The following is a 15,330-nucleotide window of genomic DNA, read 5'->3' as shown; positions in this document are numbered from 1 at the left end:
CAACATCAGGGAAAGTAAGACAGTATGGTGACAGTAGGACAAGATGGCAACATCAGGGAAAGTAAGACAGTATGGTGACAGTAGGACAGTATGGTGACAGTAGGACAAGATGGCAACATCAGGGAAAGTAAGACAGTATGGTGACAGTAGGACAGTATGGTGACAGTAGGACAAGATGGCAACATCAGGGAAAGTAAGACAGTATGGTGACAGTAGGACAAGATGGCAACATTAGGGAAAGTAAGACAGTATGGTGACAGTAGGACAAGATGGCAACATTAGGGAAAGTAAGACAGTATGGTGACAGTAGGACAAGATGGCAACATTAGGGAAAGTAAGACAGTATGGTGACAGTAGGACAAGATGGCAACATTAGGGAAAGTAAGACAGTATGGTGACAGTAGGACAAGATGGCAACATTAGGGAAAGTAAGACAGTATGGTGACAGTAGGACAAGATGGCAACATCAGGGAAGGTAAGACAATATGGTGACACTAGGACAAGATGGCAACATTAGGGAAAGTATAACAGTATGGCAACAATAGGGCAATATGACAATGTTACGGTAAGTATGGCAGTATGGCGACAGCAGGACAACGAAAGACAGTAATTTTAAAGACAAATTCTAGTGTTTCTGGTTGCAAGAATTTAGATGACATTTTTGCAAGTATGTAGCTGTGGGAACGGAACACTGAAGGTGCACGACAGGAAAAAAGAGATGAAGAAGAGTCTGCACCTGAGGTTATATTGTGACTGGATGTGGTCAGCAGGGAGCCCTGACAGGTTATGGGAAAATGAGAGGTATAAAAGTAACTGCAGGGAAGTGCTATAATGCAAACACCGGCTAATAAAACACATAATATTTTCACACATAAATAACAGGTTAATTATTAGCTCCACTGATCTTCTTTAGAGGTGTCAGGCAAACCCACATCTCCATCAGCATCAGTTTGGTAATATGGTAACATAGGAACATTTTGTTTTGCAGCAGAAAGAATAACAGGTATAATGCTGATTCTACTGTGGTTTATTGTACTGTGTTCTTGAAACAGAATATTTCCATATACTGTACAGCACATGTGTGTATAGGGGGGATGGAGGCACCTACACTTACCTCAATGTATCCCAGGCAATGTAAGCATAAAGTCTGCCTCTGCTTCTTCTCTTATTTTATTCTTCTCTGCCAGGCTGCCATGAACTTGTGTAGGATCTCTTGCAGCTCCTCATGAAGCTGAAAAGAGCAGTCAGGGAGGGTGTCAAGCTGAAGGACTACTTATTGGACTCAATTACAGCCCAAGTAGAAGCAGAGAAAGCCCAGTTGGAGAAATGTCACATGGAAGAAGCACCAATGTACCAGTGTAATAGGGCTGATACAAAAATGATGACTACTTTGCTTTTTACACATACTGGGGTCTCTTAGAGCCTCAGTTATAGGTAGGATGGATGGGGCATAGCAAGCCTAGTAGGGCAAGATGGTAACAGGAAGGTAGGATAAGCAAAATGACAGTGGGGCAAGACAGGGGCAGAAAGAGAAAATTGGGGATGCCAGCTAGGTCCTGTGGTTCTAGGTTGGGCCCATAACTTTGGCGAAAAAGGGATAGAACATGAGGGACAACATATGATCGGAAAAAATGTGTGTTTATGAAGGACAAAGAATGGACATTGTGGAGGGTAGAGGGATGGTACAGATAAGGAAAAAAAACATGGAGGTAAGAACAGAAGACAAGATGGCAACATTAGGGAAAGTAAGACAGTATGGTGACAGTAGGACAAGATGGCAACATCAGGGAAAGTAAGACAGTATGGTGACAGTAGGACAAGATGGCAACATTAGGGAAGGTAAGACAGTATGGTGACAGTAGGACAAGATGGCAACATCAGGGAAAGTAAGACAGTATGGTGACAGTAGGACAAGATGGCAACATCAGGGAAAGTAAGACAGTATGGTGACAGTAGGCAGTAGGACAAAATGGCAACATCAGGGAAAGTAAGACAGTATGGTGACAGTAGGACAAGATGGCAACATCAGGGAAAGTAAGACAGTATGGTGACAGTAGGACAAGATGGCAACATCAGGGAAAGTAAGACAGTATGGTGACAGTAGGACAAGATGGCAACATCAGGGAAAGTAAGACAGTATGGTGACAGTAGGACAAGATGGCAACATCAGGGAAAGTAAGACAGTATGGTGACAGTAGGACAAGATGGCAACATCAGGGAAAGTAAGACAGTATGGTGACAGTAGGACAAGATGGCAACATCAGGGAAAGTAAGACAGTATGGTGACAGTAGGACAAGATGGCAACATTAGGGAAAGTAAGACAGTATGGTGACAGTAGGACAAGATGGCAACATCAGGGAAAGTAAGACAGTATGGTGACAGTAGGACAGTATGGTGACAGTAGGACAAGATGGCAACATCAGGGAAAGTAAGACAGTATGGTGACAGTAGGACAAGATGGCAACATTAGGGAAAGTAAGACAGTATGGTGACAGTAGGACAAGATGGCAACATCAGGGAAAGTAAGACAGTATGGTGACAGTAGGACAAGATGGCAACATCAGGGAAAGTAAGACAGTATGGTGACAGTAGGACAAGATGGCAACATCAGGGAAAGTAAGACAGTATGGTGACAGTAGGACAAGATGGCAACAAAATAAGAACAAGCCATGGTTTTATGGTTGCATTTAGACTCTGGGTGGTGGCAAACAGCAGTTAGTTGGGTTCACAGACATTTTATATGAAAATCAGTGGTAAAAATGCTGTGGTTGCATTATGGGTTACTGTAGCATCAAGTTCAATCTGATCTCACCATCCTTCCCCAACTCCCATGGTATTGCAGCTCCTTATGAGGTTGGCTTAGGTGGAGATCCAACCAGAAGAGCATAAGAGTAATGGCAATGATAATCATCACTGTCACAGTGGAAGGAGCCCACCCCCCAAAGAGAGGGAACCAAGATGAAGGAGATGAATGTTGACAAGTGGTTATGACTGGAAGATTAATAAAGGGACGGCCACTGACACTGTCAAACCCGTTGGGCTGCTTCGATAAATGTGCCAATGTCTTGTGCGGAAAGGCCGATTTATCCGTTTTCGAGCTAGAGTTTTTCCAAAGTTCTGTGACAAGTAAACTGCCCCCCCTAGTTTTCTATAGAAGTTGATGAAAAATGTAATTACACATGGAAACCAATTCCCCAATGAGAATTCTACTGACCCAAAACTTAATTATAGATGCAAGAGAATTGACCAATGAGAATGCTGATTCCCAGCACTGTGTCAGGCATCTTGATTTTATCTTACATATAGATATATTTGCCATTTTTATTATATGATTATATGATTTTAAAAATGCCATTTTATGCATTTTATGCAAACGGCAAATATTTATGAACTGAAATCTGCCCAGCACTAGTTAGAAGTAGATAAACAATGAAACATTTTTATTTGATTAATGCTCTTTAAATTTAGGTTGTAGTACCTTGGACAAAATTCTGCCCCCCTTCCCAACTTGCTCTACTGTCCCCATCTTGCCCTACTGTCCCCATCTTGCTCTACTGTCCCCATCTTGCCCTACTGTCCCCATCTTGCCCTACTATCCCCATCTTGCTCTACTGTCCCCATCTTGCTCTACTGTCCCCATCTTGCCCTACTGTCTCCATCTTGCTCTACTGTCTCCATCTTGTCCTACTGTCCCCATCTTGCTCTACTGTCCCCATCTTGCCCTACTGTCCCCATCTTGCTCTACTGTCCCCATCTTGCCCTACTGTCCCCATCTTGCCCTACTGTCTCCATCTTGTCCTACTGTCCCCATCTTCTCTACTGTCCCCATCTTGCCCTACTGTCCCCACCTTGCTCTACTGTCCCCATCTTGCCCTACTGTCCCCATTTTCTCTACTGTCCCCATCTTGCCCTACTGTCCCCATCTTGCTCTACTGTCCCCATCTTGCCCTACTGTCCCCATCTTGCTCTACTGTCCCCATCTTGCTCTACTGTCCCCATCTTGCCCTACTGTCCCCATCTTGCTCTACTGTCCCCATCTTGCCCTACTGTCCCCATCTTGCCCTACTGTCTCCATCTTGTCCTACTGTCCCCATCTTGCTCTACTGTCTCCATCTTGCCCTACTGTCCCCATCTTGCTCTACTGTCCCCATCTTGCCCTACTGTCCCCATCTTGCTCTACTGTCCCCATCTTGCCCTACTGTCCCCATCTTGCTCTACTGTCTCCATCTTGCCCTGTCTTAATCTTGCCATACTGTCTCCATCTCGCCCTACTGTCTCCATCTCAAAATTCTGCCCCCCTTCCCAACTTGCCCTACTGTCTCCATCTTGCCCTACTGTCTCCATCTTGCTCTACTGTCCCCATTTTGCCCTACTGTCCCCATCTTGCCCTACTGTCTCCATCTTGCCCTACTATCCCAATCTTGCCCTGTCTTAATCTTGCCATACTATCTCCATCTCGCCCTACTGTCTCCATCTCGCCCTACTGTCTCCCTCTCGCCCTACTGTCTCCATCTTGCCCTACTGTCCCCATCTTGCCCTACTGTCCCCATCTTGCCCTACTGTCTCCATCTTGTCCTACTGTCTCCATCTTGCTCTACTGTCCCCATCTTGCCCTACTGTCTCCATCTTGCCCTACTATCCCCATCTTCCCCTGTCTTCATCTTGCCATACTGTCTCGATCTTGCCCTACTGTCCCCATCTTGCCCTACTGTCCCCATCTTGCCCTACTGTCTCCATCTTGTCCTACTGTCTCCATCTTGCTCTACTGTCCCCATCTTGCCCTACTGTCTCCATCTTGCCCTACTATCCCCATCTTCCCCTGTCTTCATCTTGCCATACTGTCTCGATCTTGCCCTACTGTCTCTATTTCGTCCTACTGTTTCCCTCTCGCTCTACTGTCTCCCTCCCCCCTACTGTCTCCATCTTGCCATACTATCCCCATCTTGCCCTACTGTCTCCATCTTGCCATACTATCCCCATCTCGCCCTACTTTCTTCATCTCGCCATACTGTCTCCCTCTCGCCCTACTGTCTCCATCTTGCCCTACTGTCTCCATCTTGCCATACTATCCCCATCTTGCCCTACTGTCTCCATCTTGCCCTGCTATCCCCATCTTGCCCTACTGTCTCCATCTTGTCCTACTGTCTCCATCTTGCCCTACTGCCCCCATCTTGCCCTACTGCCCCCATCTTGCCCTACTGTCTCCAACTTGCCTTACTTTCTCCATCTTGCCCTACTGCCCCCATCTTGCCCTACTGTCTCCATCTTGCCCTACTGTCCCATCTTGCCTCTCTATGACTTACCTCTCTTTCCCCCTCTCTCTAAACTTCTCTCTGTCTTAATTAATTTGCCAATCTTATGTAATCTGAAATGTAATAAAAAAGTTATAAAAAAATATAAAGTTAAGGTGGGGCTACCAGTGGAATATTTAATGGCGATACTTGGCCAAAATAATGTGCATTGTCCCTTTCAGGAAACATCTCCTGTTAGTTCCAAGGAGGGGCCACAGCGGCTGCCCAATAAATTGTTTAGAGCTCTCTCTCTCTCTCTCAGAGGAAATGAGTAAAGACTTCTGTTTCTCACTAAAAGCAGCAAAGAGAGGCAGCCAGGCAGCAGTATAAAAGGCAGCAGCGTTTTATGAAGGCAGGTAAGAGCCATTATCCACAACTAAATTAATCTGATTTGTTTATAGTTCAGGGGGGTAGATGAATACACATTTGCTATTCTCTGAACTATTTTGTTTATTGTAGGTGGGTGCTTAGCTGTACCCAGTACTCAAGATCAGCTTATACTTTGGCTAACGTCTCCTATGTCGGGGCCTCTATTATATTGGTATTGCCCTGTTATATATCGTTGCTAATTTCCTTTATTCCTCTCTCATTTTGTCCAGCAGGACAATATATAACTTCTTATACTTTCCTAATGTCTATAACAGGCACATCCCAGCTGTGCAAATTAATCCAAAGACTCTTAGCATCTAGGATACAAAATTCTTTAAAGGGATACTGTCATGATTTTTACACAGCAAATAATTCCCTCTGCCATTTAACCTTTTATTCTTGAACCAACAAATGTATTTGTAGCTGTAATATTGGTGTGTAGGTGCCATCTCAGTGCATTGTGCCTGAGTCTGAGCTTTCAGCCAGCGCTACACATTAGAACTGCTTTCAGCTAACCTATTGTTTCTCCTACTCCCATGTAACTGGAGGAGTCCCAAGCCGGACTTGGATTTCTTACTATTGAGTGCTATTCTGATACCTACTGGGAGCTGCTATCTTGCTCCCTTCCCATTGTTCTGCTGATCGGCTGCTGGGGGTGAGGGGGGGGATATCACTCCAACTTGCAGCGCAGCAGTAAAGTGTGCCTGAGTCTGAGCTTTCAGCCAGCGCTACACATTAGAACTGCTTTCAGCTAACCTATTGTTTCTCCTACTCCCATGTAACTGGAGGAGTCCCAAGCCGGACTTGGATTTCTTACTATTGAGTGCTATTCTGATACCTACTGGGAGCTGCTATCTTGCTCCCTTCCCATTGTTCTGCTGATCGGCTGCTGGGGGTGAGGGGGGGGGATATCACTCCAACTTGCAGCGCAGCAGTAAAGTGAGACTGAAGTTTATCAGAGCACAGGTCACATGGTTGTGGCACCCTGGGAAATGAAGAATATGGCTAGCCCCATGTGAAAAACAGATTACAATGCAGGATTCTGCTGGAGAAGCTCTATTAACTGATGGGTTTTAAAAAAAAACATGTTTTCCCATGAAAGTATCCCATTAAGGTGAGTTACTTTAGGTGGCTGCAGGTGGAATACATTTTTTATATTACAGCTTTGTAAAGGGATATTGTCATCACATAATTATTCCCTTTTATTATAGTGCCAATTGTATCTCTACCCATAGACATAAAGCAGGATAGCAGGGCTACTGTCGTTTGCCAGAAAGGAAACAGAAAGTCACATGAGTACCAGAAAATAGATTCTGCTGTATAACTGTAAACAATGATAATGTTTTTTGTACAGACTAACCCTCAAGGCACCATGCAGGCATCAATGGTCGAAATACTGTCCAAAGTGGATGTAGGAAGATGCGTGGGCATCGAAATATCCAACAAGACCAAATCTGTTACTTTATCCTCTCCAAGGTAAAGCCACTGTCTTAATATATCTTTAAAGGGGAACTAAACCCTGCTGCACAGCGCGGCTCAACCAAACGTTACTCAGCTGTTGCTGGACTACAAATCCCAGAATAATGTAACATATAATGAAGGGTGAGGCATGCTGGGAGCTGTAGTCCAGCAACATCAGGGTTGTATTCTTAAAGCAATATTGCCCAATAAAACTTTCCCAGCTCTCTAGGGCCCGCATTGGCAGCATTGAAATGCAAAAGAATCCTCCAATGAGAATCCCAGCTGATCTGTATAAATCTGGCTCCCTGTTCTCTGTTCCTGCAATTGGAGTTGGGAGCATTAAGCACAGTTTCCCAGCACTGAACAAGTCTGTCCCTTTATCCCCATGTCTGATTCCTGTGCCATATAATGACGGGAAAATGACATCATTATCTCTATATGTAAGGTACCAGCAAGGGGCCTGACACAGTGCTGGGAATCAGCATTCTCATTGGTCACTTCTCTTGCATCTATAATTAAGTTTTGGATCAGTAGAATTCTCATTGGTGAATTGGTGTTTTCTGTTCAGCAAATGATTTATACATTCCTTCCAATACTTACATTTTAGGTCACTTCCTTTTTCCACGGCAGCTTTGGCCAATTACCTACCCAGATGTCCACCAGTTCCCTTGCCCAATCTCAAGCTTTTATAGATATATTAGTACCACTGTTGCTAATGAATTGTTACAGGGTTAGGAGGACTCCCCAAACATTCCTGTGGCATCTAGCACCCATTGCTGATATTAGCACCCATTGGGGACTGTAGGAACATAACCCCAAGCCTCCATAAAACAGCCAAATTGCTCCTCATTGTTGATAGGGTTAGCTTTAAAGGGGACCTGTCACCCAGACATAAAAAGCTGTATAATAAAAGTCCTTTTCAAGTTGAAACCCAAATTCTTATTTTTATTAACACATCCATACCCATTATACAGGCATTTAAAAATCCCAGCTGTCAATCATATATTGCCTGTCCCGCCTCTATGTCTAAAGGTGGCCATACACGGGCCGATTGTAGCTGCCGATTTGGGTCCCTTGGACCGAGTCAGCAGCTTATCAGCCCATGTAGAGGCAGGAATGAGGGGCCTGCCCGACCGATATCTGGCCTGAAATTGGGCAGATATCGATCGGGCAGGTTAAAAGATTCAGTCGTATCGGGGACCGCTTCGACTCGTTGATGCGGTCCCCGAACTGACTGCCCCATTGCCGCCAATATAATTTGATCGTTTGGCCCCAGGGCCAAACATTCGAATTAGCCTACATTTTCCCCGATATCGCCCACCCATAGGTGGGGATATCGGGAAAGATCCGCTCGCTTGGCGAGGTCACCAAGCGAGCAGATCTTCACATGTATGGCCACCTTTAGGCATATAGGTGGGGCAGACAATTACTTTTACTTTTCATTCAGCACTCACTTTCCCTCTCCCTCCCTCATCTACTTGTGTAGCCAGTGCATGGTTATGGGTATCAGGTCCCCCATTCTGGCACATAAACAAGATTTTGGCATGATACAAAGCTTGTCTTAATAACAGTGCCCACAAAATGGCGCCTGCCCACTTACTGTGATTGCGTAATTCCAAGACTGAAGGAAACAAGATTTATATTATTTATATAGTGTAAGTGAAGTTTATTTTGCTTTAGAAACACAATAGAAAACAATTTGGAATTATTTCTTAGGCTGACAGGTCCCATTTAACAAATTTATGGAGGGAGTGGAACACCATGATCTAGAACAGTGGTTCTCAACCTGTGGCTCGGGACCCCTTTGGGGGTCAAAATACCCTTTCACAGGGATCGCCTAAGACCATAGGAAAACACATATTTCCAATGGGCTTAGGAATAATTTTATGGTTGGGGGTCACCACAACATGAGGAACTGTATTAGGAAGGTTGAGAACCACTGGTCTAGATGAATAGTGGCTCCGACTATTCACTCAACCACTTTGTCTTCTTTTGCCTATACCATGGCCATTCTAATTTTTTCACTGAGGAAGAAGAGAAGAAACAGGGGGAATTAGATTAGAACAGAATATCAGATAAAACAGCATATCAGAGCAGCAAATCAAAGAAAGAAAGAAGGCGGGATCATGGGCAGAGGCCCTGTCTGTGTGGTGGGATCATGGGCAGAGGTCCTCTCTGTGTGGTGGGATCATGGGCAGAGGTCCTCTCTGTGTGGTGGGATCATGGGCAGAGGTCCTCTCTGTGTGGTGGGATCATGGGCAGAGGTCCTCTCTGTGTGGTGGGATCATGGGCAGAGGTCCTCTCTGTGTGGTGGGATCATGGGCAGAGGTCCTCTCTGTGTGGTGGGATCATGGGCAGAGGTCCTCTCTGTGTGGTGGGATTATGGGCAGAAGTTCTCTCTGTGTGGTGGGATCATGGGCAGAGGTCCTCTCTGTGTGGTGGGATCATGGGCAGAGGTCCTCTCTGTGTGGTGGGATCATGGGCAGAGGTCCTCTCTGTGTGGTGGGATCATGGGCAGAGGTCCTCTCTGTGTGGTGGGATCATGGGCAGAGGTCCTCTCTGTGTGGTGGGATCATGGGCAGAGGTCCTCTCTGTGTGGTGGGATCATGGCCAGAGGTCCTCTCTGTGTGGTGGGATCATGGGCAGAAGTCCTCTCTGTGTGGTGGGATTATGGGCAGAGGTCCTCTCTGTGTGGTGGGATTATGGGCAGAGGTCCTCTCTGTGTGGTGGGATCATGGGCAGAGGTCCTCTCTGTGTGGGCACTAACTGGAAAGCACTCGTATATGATTGTAAATGGTTATTCTAATATTTACTGTCGAAGTGACCATGTTTCTATTCCCTTTGCAGCACATACTGTGGAAGTGGCCATGTCCATTCCCCACCCCCTCCCACCATCGCTCCTAATGCCACGGACTGCTGTGTGTTTGTGAAGAACGGACTAATGGCCCGAGGCAGCGTGGGAGTCCTCACCTACCAGTGCTCTGAATCAAGCACCATAGCCATTCTGTTTTCAAACCCTTTCGACTATAACTTATACAACATACAGTTCGGGGTGTGGCTCACCGATCATATCCGTAAGGCCGATGATACCCTCTACAATGAGATGTACAACAACCGGCAACATTCTTCTGAATTTAAATGCGCCGATGTCAAAAAACACGCTCAGGCCTTAGAGGTCTCTCGCGGCAACCTGAAAGTTTCAGCCACTATGTCGAATGACTACAAGGCCATCTTAAAATTAGAGATCTTAGATGTTGAATAGATTGCCTGTAGGCATCAATCATATGGCAGAATGCCAATCAATGGTGAAGGGGCTTATTAAACTACAAAATAGCACCAGTCTAGTTACCAATAGCAACCACTGAGAGCTTTGCTTTTATTTTCTACCTTATAGCATGCAATTCTGATATGCTGGTTGGTTGGACCAGGTAACTACAATTTAGCCTGTTCCTCATGTTGTGGTGACCCCCAACCATAAAATTATTCCAAAGACCATCGGAAATATGTGTTTTCCGATGGTCTTAGGTGACCCCTGTGAAAGGGTTGTTCCACCCCCAAAGGGTTCCCGAGCCACAGGTTGAGAACTGCTGCTGTATAGCTAAGGCTTTTTCTCCTAGAAACATGTTTTTGAATTTCCTAAGGGGACATTTTAGGACTGTGTAAAAGTCAATGAAAGTAACCTACAGCTTTCTCTAGTGCCACTAACCTGGCAGCCACGGTTCCCTGAGTGACACTTATTAGCCTATGGATAAAATTATACATCAACCATATAGGCATTGGGCAATACTATTGGCCAGTGTCACCAATGACCATGACCCTTCCTACAACCCAAGGTTCACCTCCATTTTCTTCTATGCCATGCAGCCCTACAAAAACCACTGGATGTTACCAAGTGATTTATGAATGGACATTATGGTTTGCTGTGACACAATAGCGCCATCGAGGAACTAGGCTGGGTATTTAGTATTTAGGTCCATCCCAACAATGCTTCTAGTCTTCCTTTGCTTACAATAAATATAACTAATATTTCAACTATTTCAGATATTGAGAAAATGTCATAAAAGTCAGCAGGTCTAGTTACACATAGCAACTAATGAGCAGATGGCACTTGGCTTTGACCTTCACAAAATGCAGTTGACTAACTTCTTGTTTTTCTGTTGAATAAAGTGACTTTTTGGGCAAACTCTGTATTGTTTTTCTAAGGTCCATATCATGGACAGAAATGCACCTCTGAGGAACATGACTATGAAGATTTTCATTCATCCAGTTCATGGTATGTCTAGTATAAATAAATCTAAAGCAACTGGACTTGTTAAGTAATCATTGAAGACGTTTCACTACTCATCTGAGAAGCTTCTTCAGTTCAACTGACTATACATATGTACTACCACTAATCCAATCATAATGGCACTTTGTAACTCTTCAGAGACGTGCCATTGTGATTGGATTAGTGGAAGAGTACATATGCTGAGGACTTCCCATACCAGTCAGTTGAACTGAAGAAGCTTCTCAGATGAGTAGTTGCTGGAAAGTCTTCAATGATTACTCAGCAAGTCCAGTTGCTCTAGCTTTACTTATACTAGATATAAGAGTTACAAAGTGCCAGTCTGATTGGATTAGTGGAAGAGTTACAAAGTGCCATTGTGATTGGATTAGTGGAAGAGTTACAAAGTGCCATTGTGATTGGATTAGTGGAAGAGTTACAAAGTGCCATTGTGATTGGATTAGTGGAAGAGTTACACAGTGCCATTGTGATTGGATTAGTGGAAGAGTTACAAAGTGCCATTGTGATTGGATTAGTGGAAGAGTATATATGCTGAGGACTTCCCATACCAGTCAGTTGAACTAAAGAAGCTGCTCGGATGAGTAGTGAAACGTCTTCAATGATTACTCAGCAAGTCCAGTTGCTTTAGATTTATTTATACTAGATATACCTCTGAGGAACGTTTCAATACGTGTTCATTTAACCTTTGCAGTGGTTTTCACATTGTTTATAAATGTAGCTCGAAGGGATAACAATCTAGATTGCAGAGAGCGTGAGAGGGGAAAAACAGAAACTAAAAAGGCAAATGGGGTTAGAGAAGGTGCGGGGAAGAGTAAAGGGGAAACAGAGAAATTAGGAAGTGAGATAAAGAACATAGGAAGGCTGTCTGATAGACAAGGTCAAACAGAGAGCAAAGGGGAGATAAAGAAAGGGAAATGCCATTTTGCTTTAATCAGTACAGTACCTGTACTTGATCCCAACTAAGATATAATTACCCCTTATTGGGGCAGAACAGCCCTATTGGGTTTATTTAATGGTTAAATGATTCCCTTTTCTCTGTAATAATAAAACAGTACCTGTACTTGATCCCAACTAAGATATAATTACCCCTTATTGGGGGCAGAACAGCCCTATTGGTAATTATATCTTAGTTGGGATCAAGTACAGGTACTGTTTTATTATTACAGAGAAAAGGGAATCAGTTAACCATGAAATAAACCCAATAGGACTGTTCTGCCCCCAATAAGGGGTAATTATATCTTAGTTGGGATCAAGTACAGGTACTGTTTTATTATTACAGAGAAAAGGGAATCATTTAACCATGAAATAAACCCAATAGGGCTGTTCTGCCCCCAATAAGGGGTAAATATATCTTAGTTGGGATCAAGTACAGGTACTGTTTTATTATTACAGAGAAAAGGGAATCATTTAACCATGAAATAAACCCAATAGGGCTGTTCTGCCCCAATAAGGGGTAATTATATCTTAGTTGGGATCAAGTACAGGTACTGTTTTATTATTACAGAGAAAAGGGAATCATTTAACCATGAAATAAACCCAATAGGGCTGTTCTGCCCCCAATAAGGGGTAATTATATCTTAGTTGGGATCAAGTACAGGTACTGTTTTATTATTACAGAGAAAAGGGAATCATTTAACCATTAAATAAACCCAATAGGGCTGTTCTGCCCCCAATAAGGGGTAATTATATCTTAGTTGGGATCAAGTACAGGTACTGTTTTATTATTACAGAGAAAAAGGGAATCATTTTTATAAATTAGAATTATTTGCTTATAATTGAGTCAATGGGAGATGGCCTTCCCATAATTCGGAATTTTCCGGATAACAGATCCTATACCTATATCATCTCTATTGGGTAATTTGTTTTAATGACAATAACAATAAAATTGTAGCCTCACAGAGCAACAGTTTATTGTCTGCCGGGGTCAGTGACCTCCATTTGGAAGATTTATATTAAGGCACCCGAGGTGTGCCTTTATATTCATTTTTAATTTTAAAAGAAAAAAAAGCTCAGTGGTTAAAGCTACAGATGCAGCCAAGTGCCTTTACCATGTTCTCATGTTATGTCTCTTCCAATTAGCGCAGGGTGGAACAAATTCTAAACTTCACCACCAGGTGGCGCATGGTGTATGGCACTTTCTATTGTGTTTTGCTGGCAAATCTTTGCACTCTATCACCATCTAGAGGCAGGATATAAGACTCCAAAAATAGTCTAGACATGAATAAATCCTTAGGGTTGAGGAGACACCCTCACACAGATATGAATTAACAAAAGGTGGGTGAGCTTTAGCCTATAGGATAGACCCATGTAAATGGAATTTTTTTGGAGCTTATTTGGAATTCATTCCCAGAATTCCTTTCATTTATTTGTAATTCAGCCAGAGAAATAACTGCTAAAAACATACATCTGGTGTCTTATAGGCCTGTCTGATCTATCCTCAAGAGACAGATCCATCCATTTGCGGAATGTTTCCATGTATTATACGGGAAAATGTACCCCCTACTGTAAATGATAAGGATATTAGCAGTCACTGGGGAGTTCTGTGCCCATATAAAGGCACAAGGCTACAGGCTGAGTTATACAGGGAACTCTGAGTATCACTCATGTATTATAAGGGATAATGTACCCCCTACTGTAAATGATAAGGATATTAGCAGTCACTGAGGGGTTCTGTGCCCATATAAAGGCACAAGGCTGCAGGCTGAGTTATACAGGGAACTCTGAGTATCACTCATGTATTATAAGGGATAATGTACCCCCTACTGTAAATGATAAGGATATTAGCAGTCACTGAGGGGTTCTGTGCCCATATAAAGGCACAAGGCTGCAGGCTGAGTTATACAGGGAACTCTGAGTATCACTCATGTATTATAAGGGATACTGTACCCCCTACTGTAAATGATAAGGATATTAGCAGTCACTGAGGGGTTCTGTGCCCCCCATATAAAGGCACAAGGCTGCAGGCTGAGTTATACAGGGAACTCTGAGTATCACTCATGTATTATAAGGGATAATGTACCCCCTACTGTAAATGATAAGGATATTAGCAGTCACTGAGGGGTTCTGTGCCCATATAAAGGCACAAGGCTGCAGGCTGAGTTATACAGGGAACTCTGAGTATCACTCATGTAATATAAGGGATAATGTACCCCCTACTGTAAATGATAAGGATATTAGCAGTCACTGAGGGGTCCTGTGCCCATATAAAGGCACAAGGCTGCAGGCTGAGTTATACAGGGAACTCTGAGTATCACTCATGTATTATAAGGGATAATGTACCCCCTACTGTAAATGATAAGGATATTAGCAGTCACTGAGGGGTTCTGTGCCCATATAAAGGCACAAGGCTGCAGGCTGAGTTATACAGGGAACTCTGAGTATCACTCATGTAATATAAGGGATAATGTACCCCCTACTGTAAATGATAAGGATATTAGCAGTCACTGAGGGGTCCTGTGCCCATATAAAGGCACAAGGCTGCAGGCTGAGTTATACAGGGAACTCTGAGTATCACTCATGTAATATAAGGGATAATGTACCCCCTACTGTAAATGATAAGGATATTAGCAGTCACTGAGGGGTCCTGTGCCCATATAAAGGCACAAGGCTGCAGGCTGAGTTATACAGGGAACTCTGAGTATCACTCATGTAATATAAGGGATAATGTACCCCCTACTGTAAATGATAAGGATATTAGCAGTCACTGAGGGGTTCTGTGCCCATATAAAGGCACAAGGCTGCAGGCTGAGTTATACAGGGAACTCTGAGTATCACTCATGTATTATAAGGGATAATGTACCCCCTACTGTAAATGATAAGGATATTAGCAGTCACTGAGGGGTTCTGTGCCCATATAAAGGCACAAGGCTGCAGGCTGAGTTATACAGGGAACTCTGAGTATCACTCATGTATTATAAGGGATA

General features: G+C 43.7%; 1 protein-coding gene across 1 annotated transcript; it reads left to right on the top strand.

Annotated features, from left to right (window-relative positions):
* The first annotated feature begins 5,558 nt into the window (after window positions 1-5,558).
* LOC116407761 (DELTA-thalatoxin-Avl1a-like) lies at window positions 5,559-11,305 on the top strand. Its single transcript, XM_031893745.1, has 3 exons — window positions 5,559-5,648; window positions 7,016-7,137; window positions 9,970-11,305. Exons 2-3 carry the CDS (start codon window positions 7,034-7,036, stop codon window positions 10,382-10,384), a joined length of 519 nt encoding a protein of 172 aa, XP_031749605.1. The 5' UTR covers window positions 5,559-5,648; window positions 7,016-7,033; the 3' UTR covers window positions 10,385-11,305.
* The last annotated feature ends 4,025 nt before the right edge of the window (window positions 11,306-15,330 follow it).

The sequence above is a fragment of the Xenopus tropicalis genome, chromosome 9 (genome assembly GCF_000004195.4).
Source record: "Xenopus tropicalis strain Nigerian chromosome 9, UCB_Xtro_10.0, whole genome shotgun sequence".
NCBI lineage: Eukaryota > Metazoa > Chordata > Amphibia > Anura > Pipidae > Xenopus > Xenopus tropicalis.
Note: the sequence above shows the minus strand (reverse complement) of the source record. Positions and strands in the feature narration are given on the sequence as shown.

Excerpts from the sequence above, each read along its gene's own strand:
- LOC116407761 (XM_031893745.1), top strand. The coding sequence starts at position 7,034 with ATGCAGGCATCAATGGTCGAAATACTGTCCAAAGTGGATGTAGGAAGA. Across the intron at positions 7,138-9,969 it reads GTTACTTTATCCTCTCCAAG|CACATACTGTGGAAGTGGCC; the intron begins GTAAAGCCACTG and ends TTCCCTTTGCAG.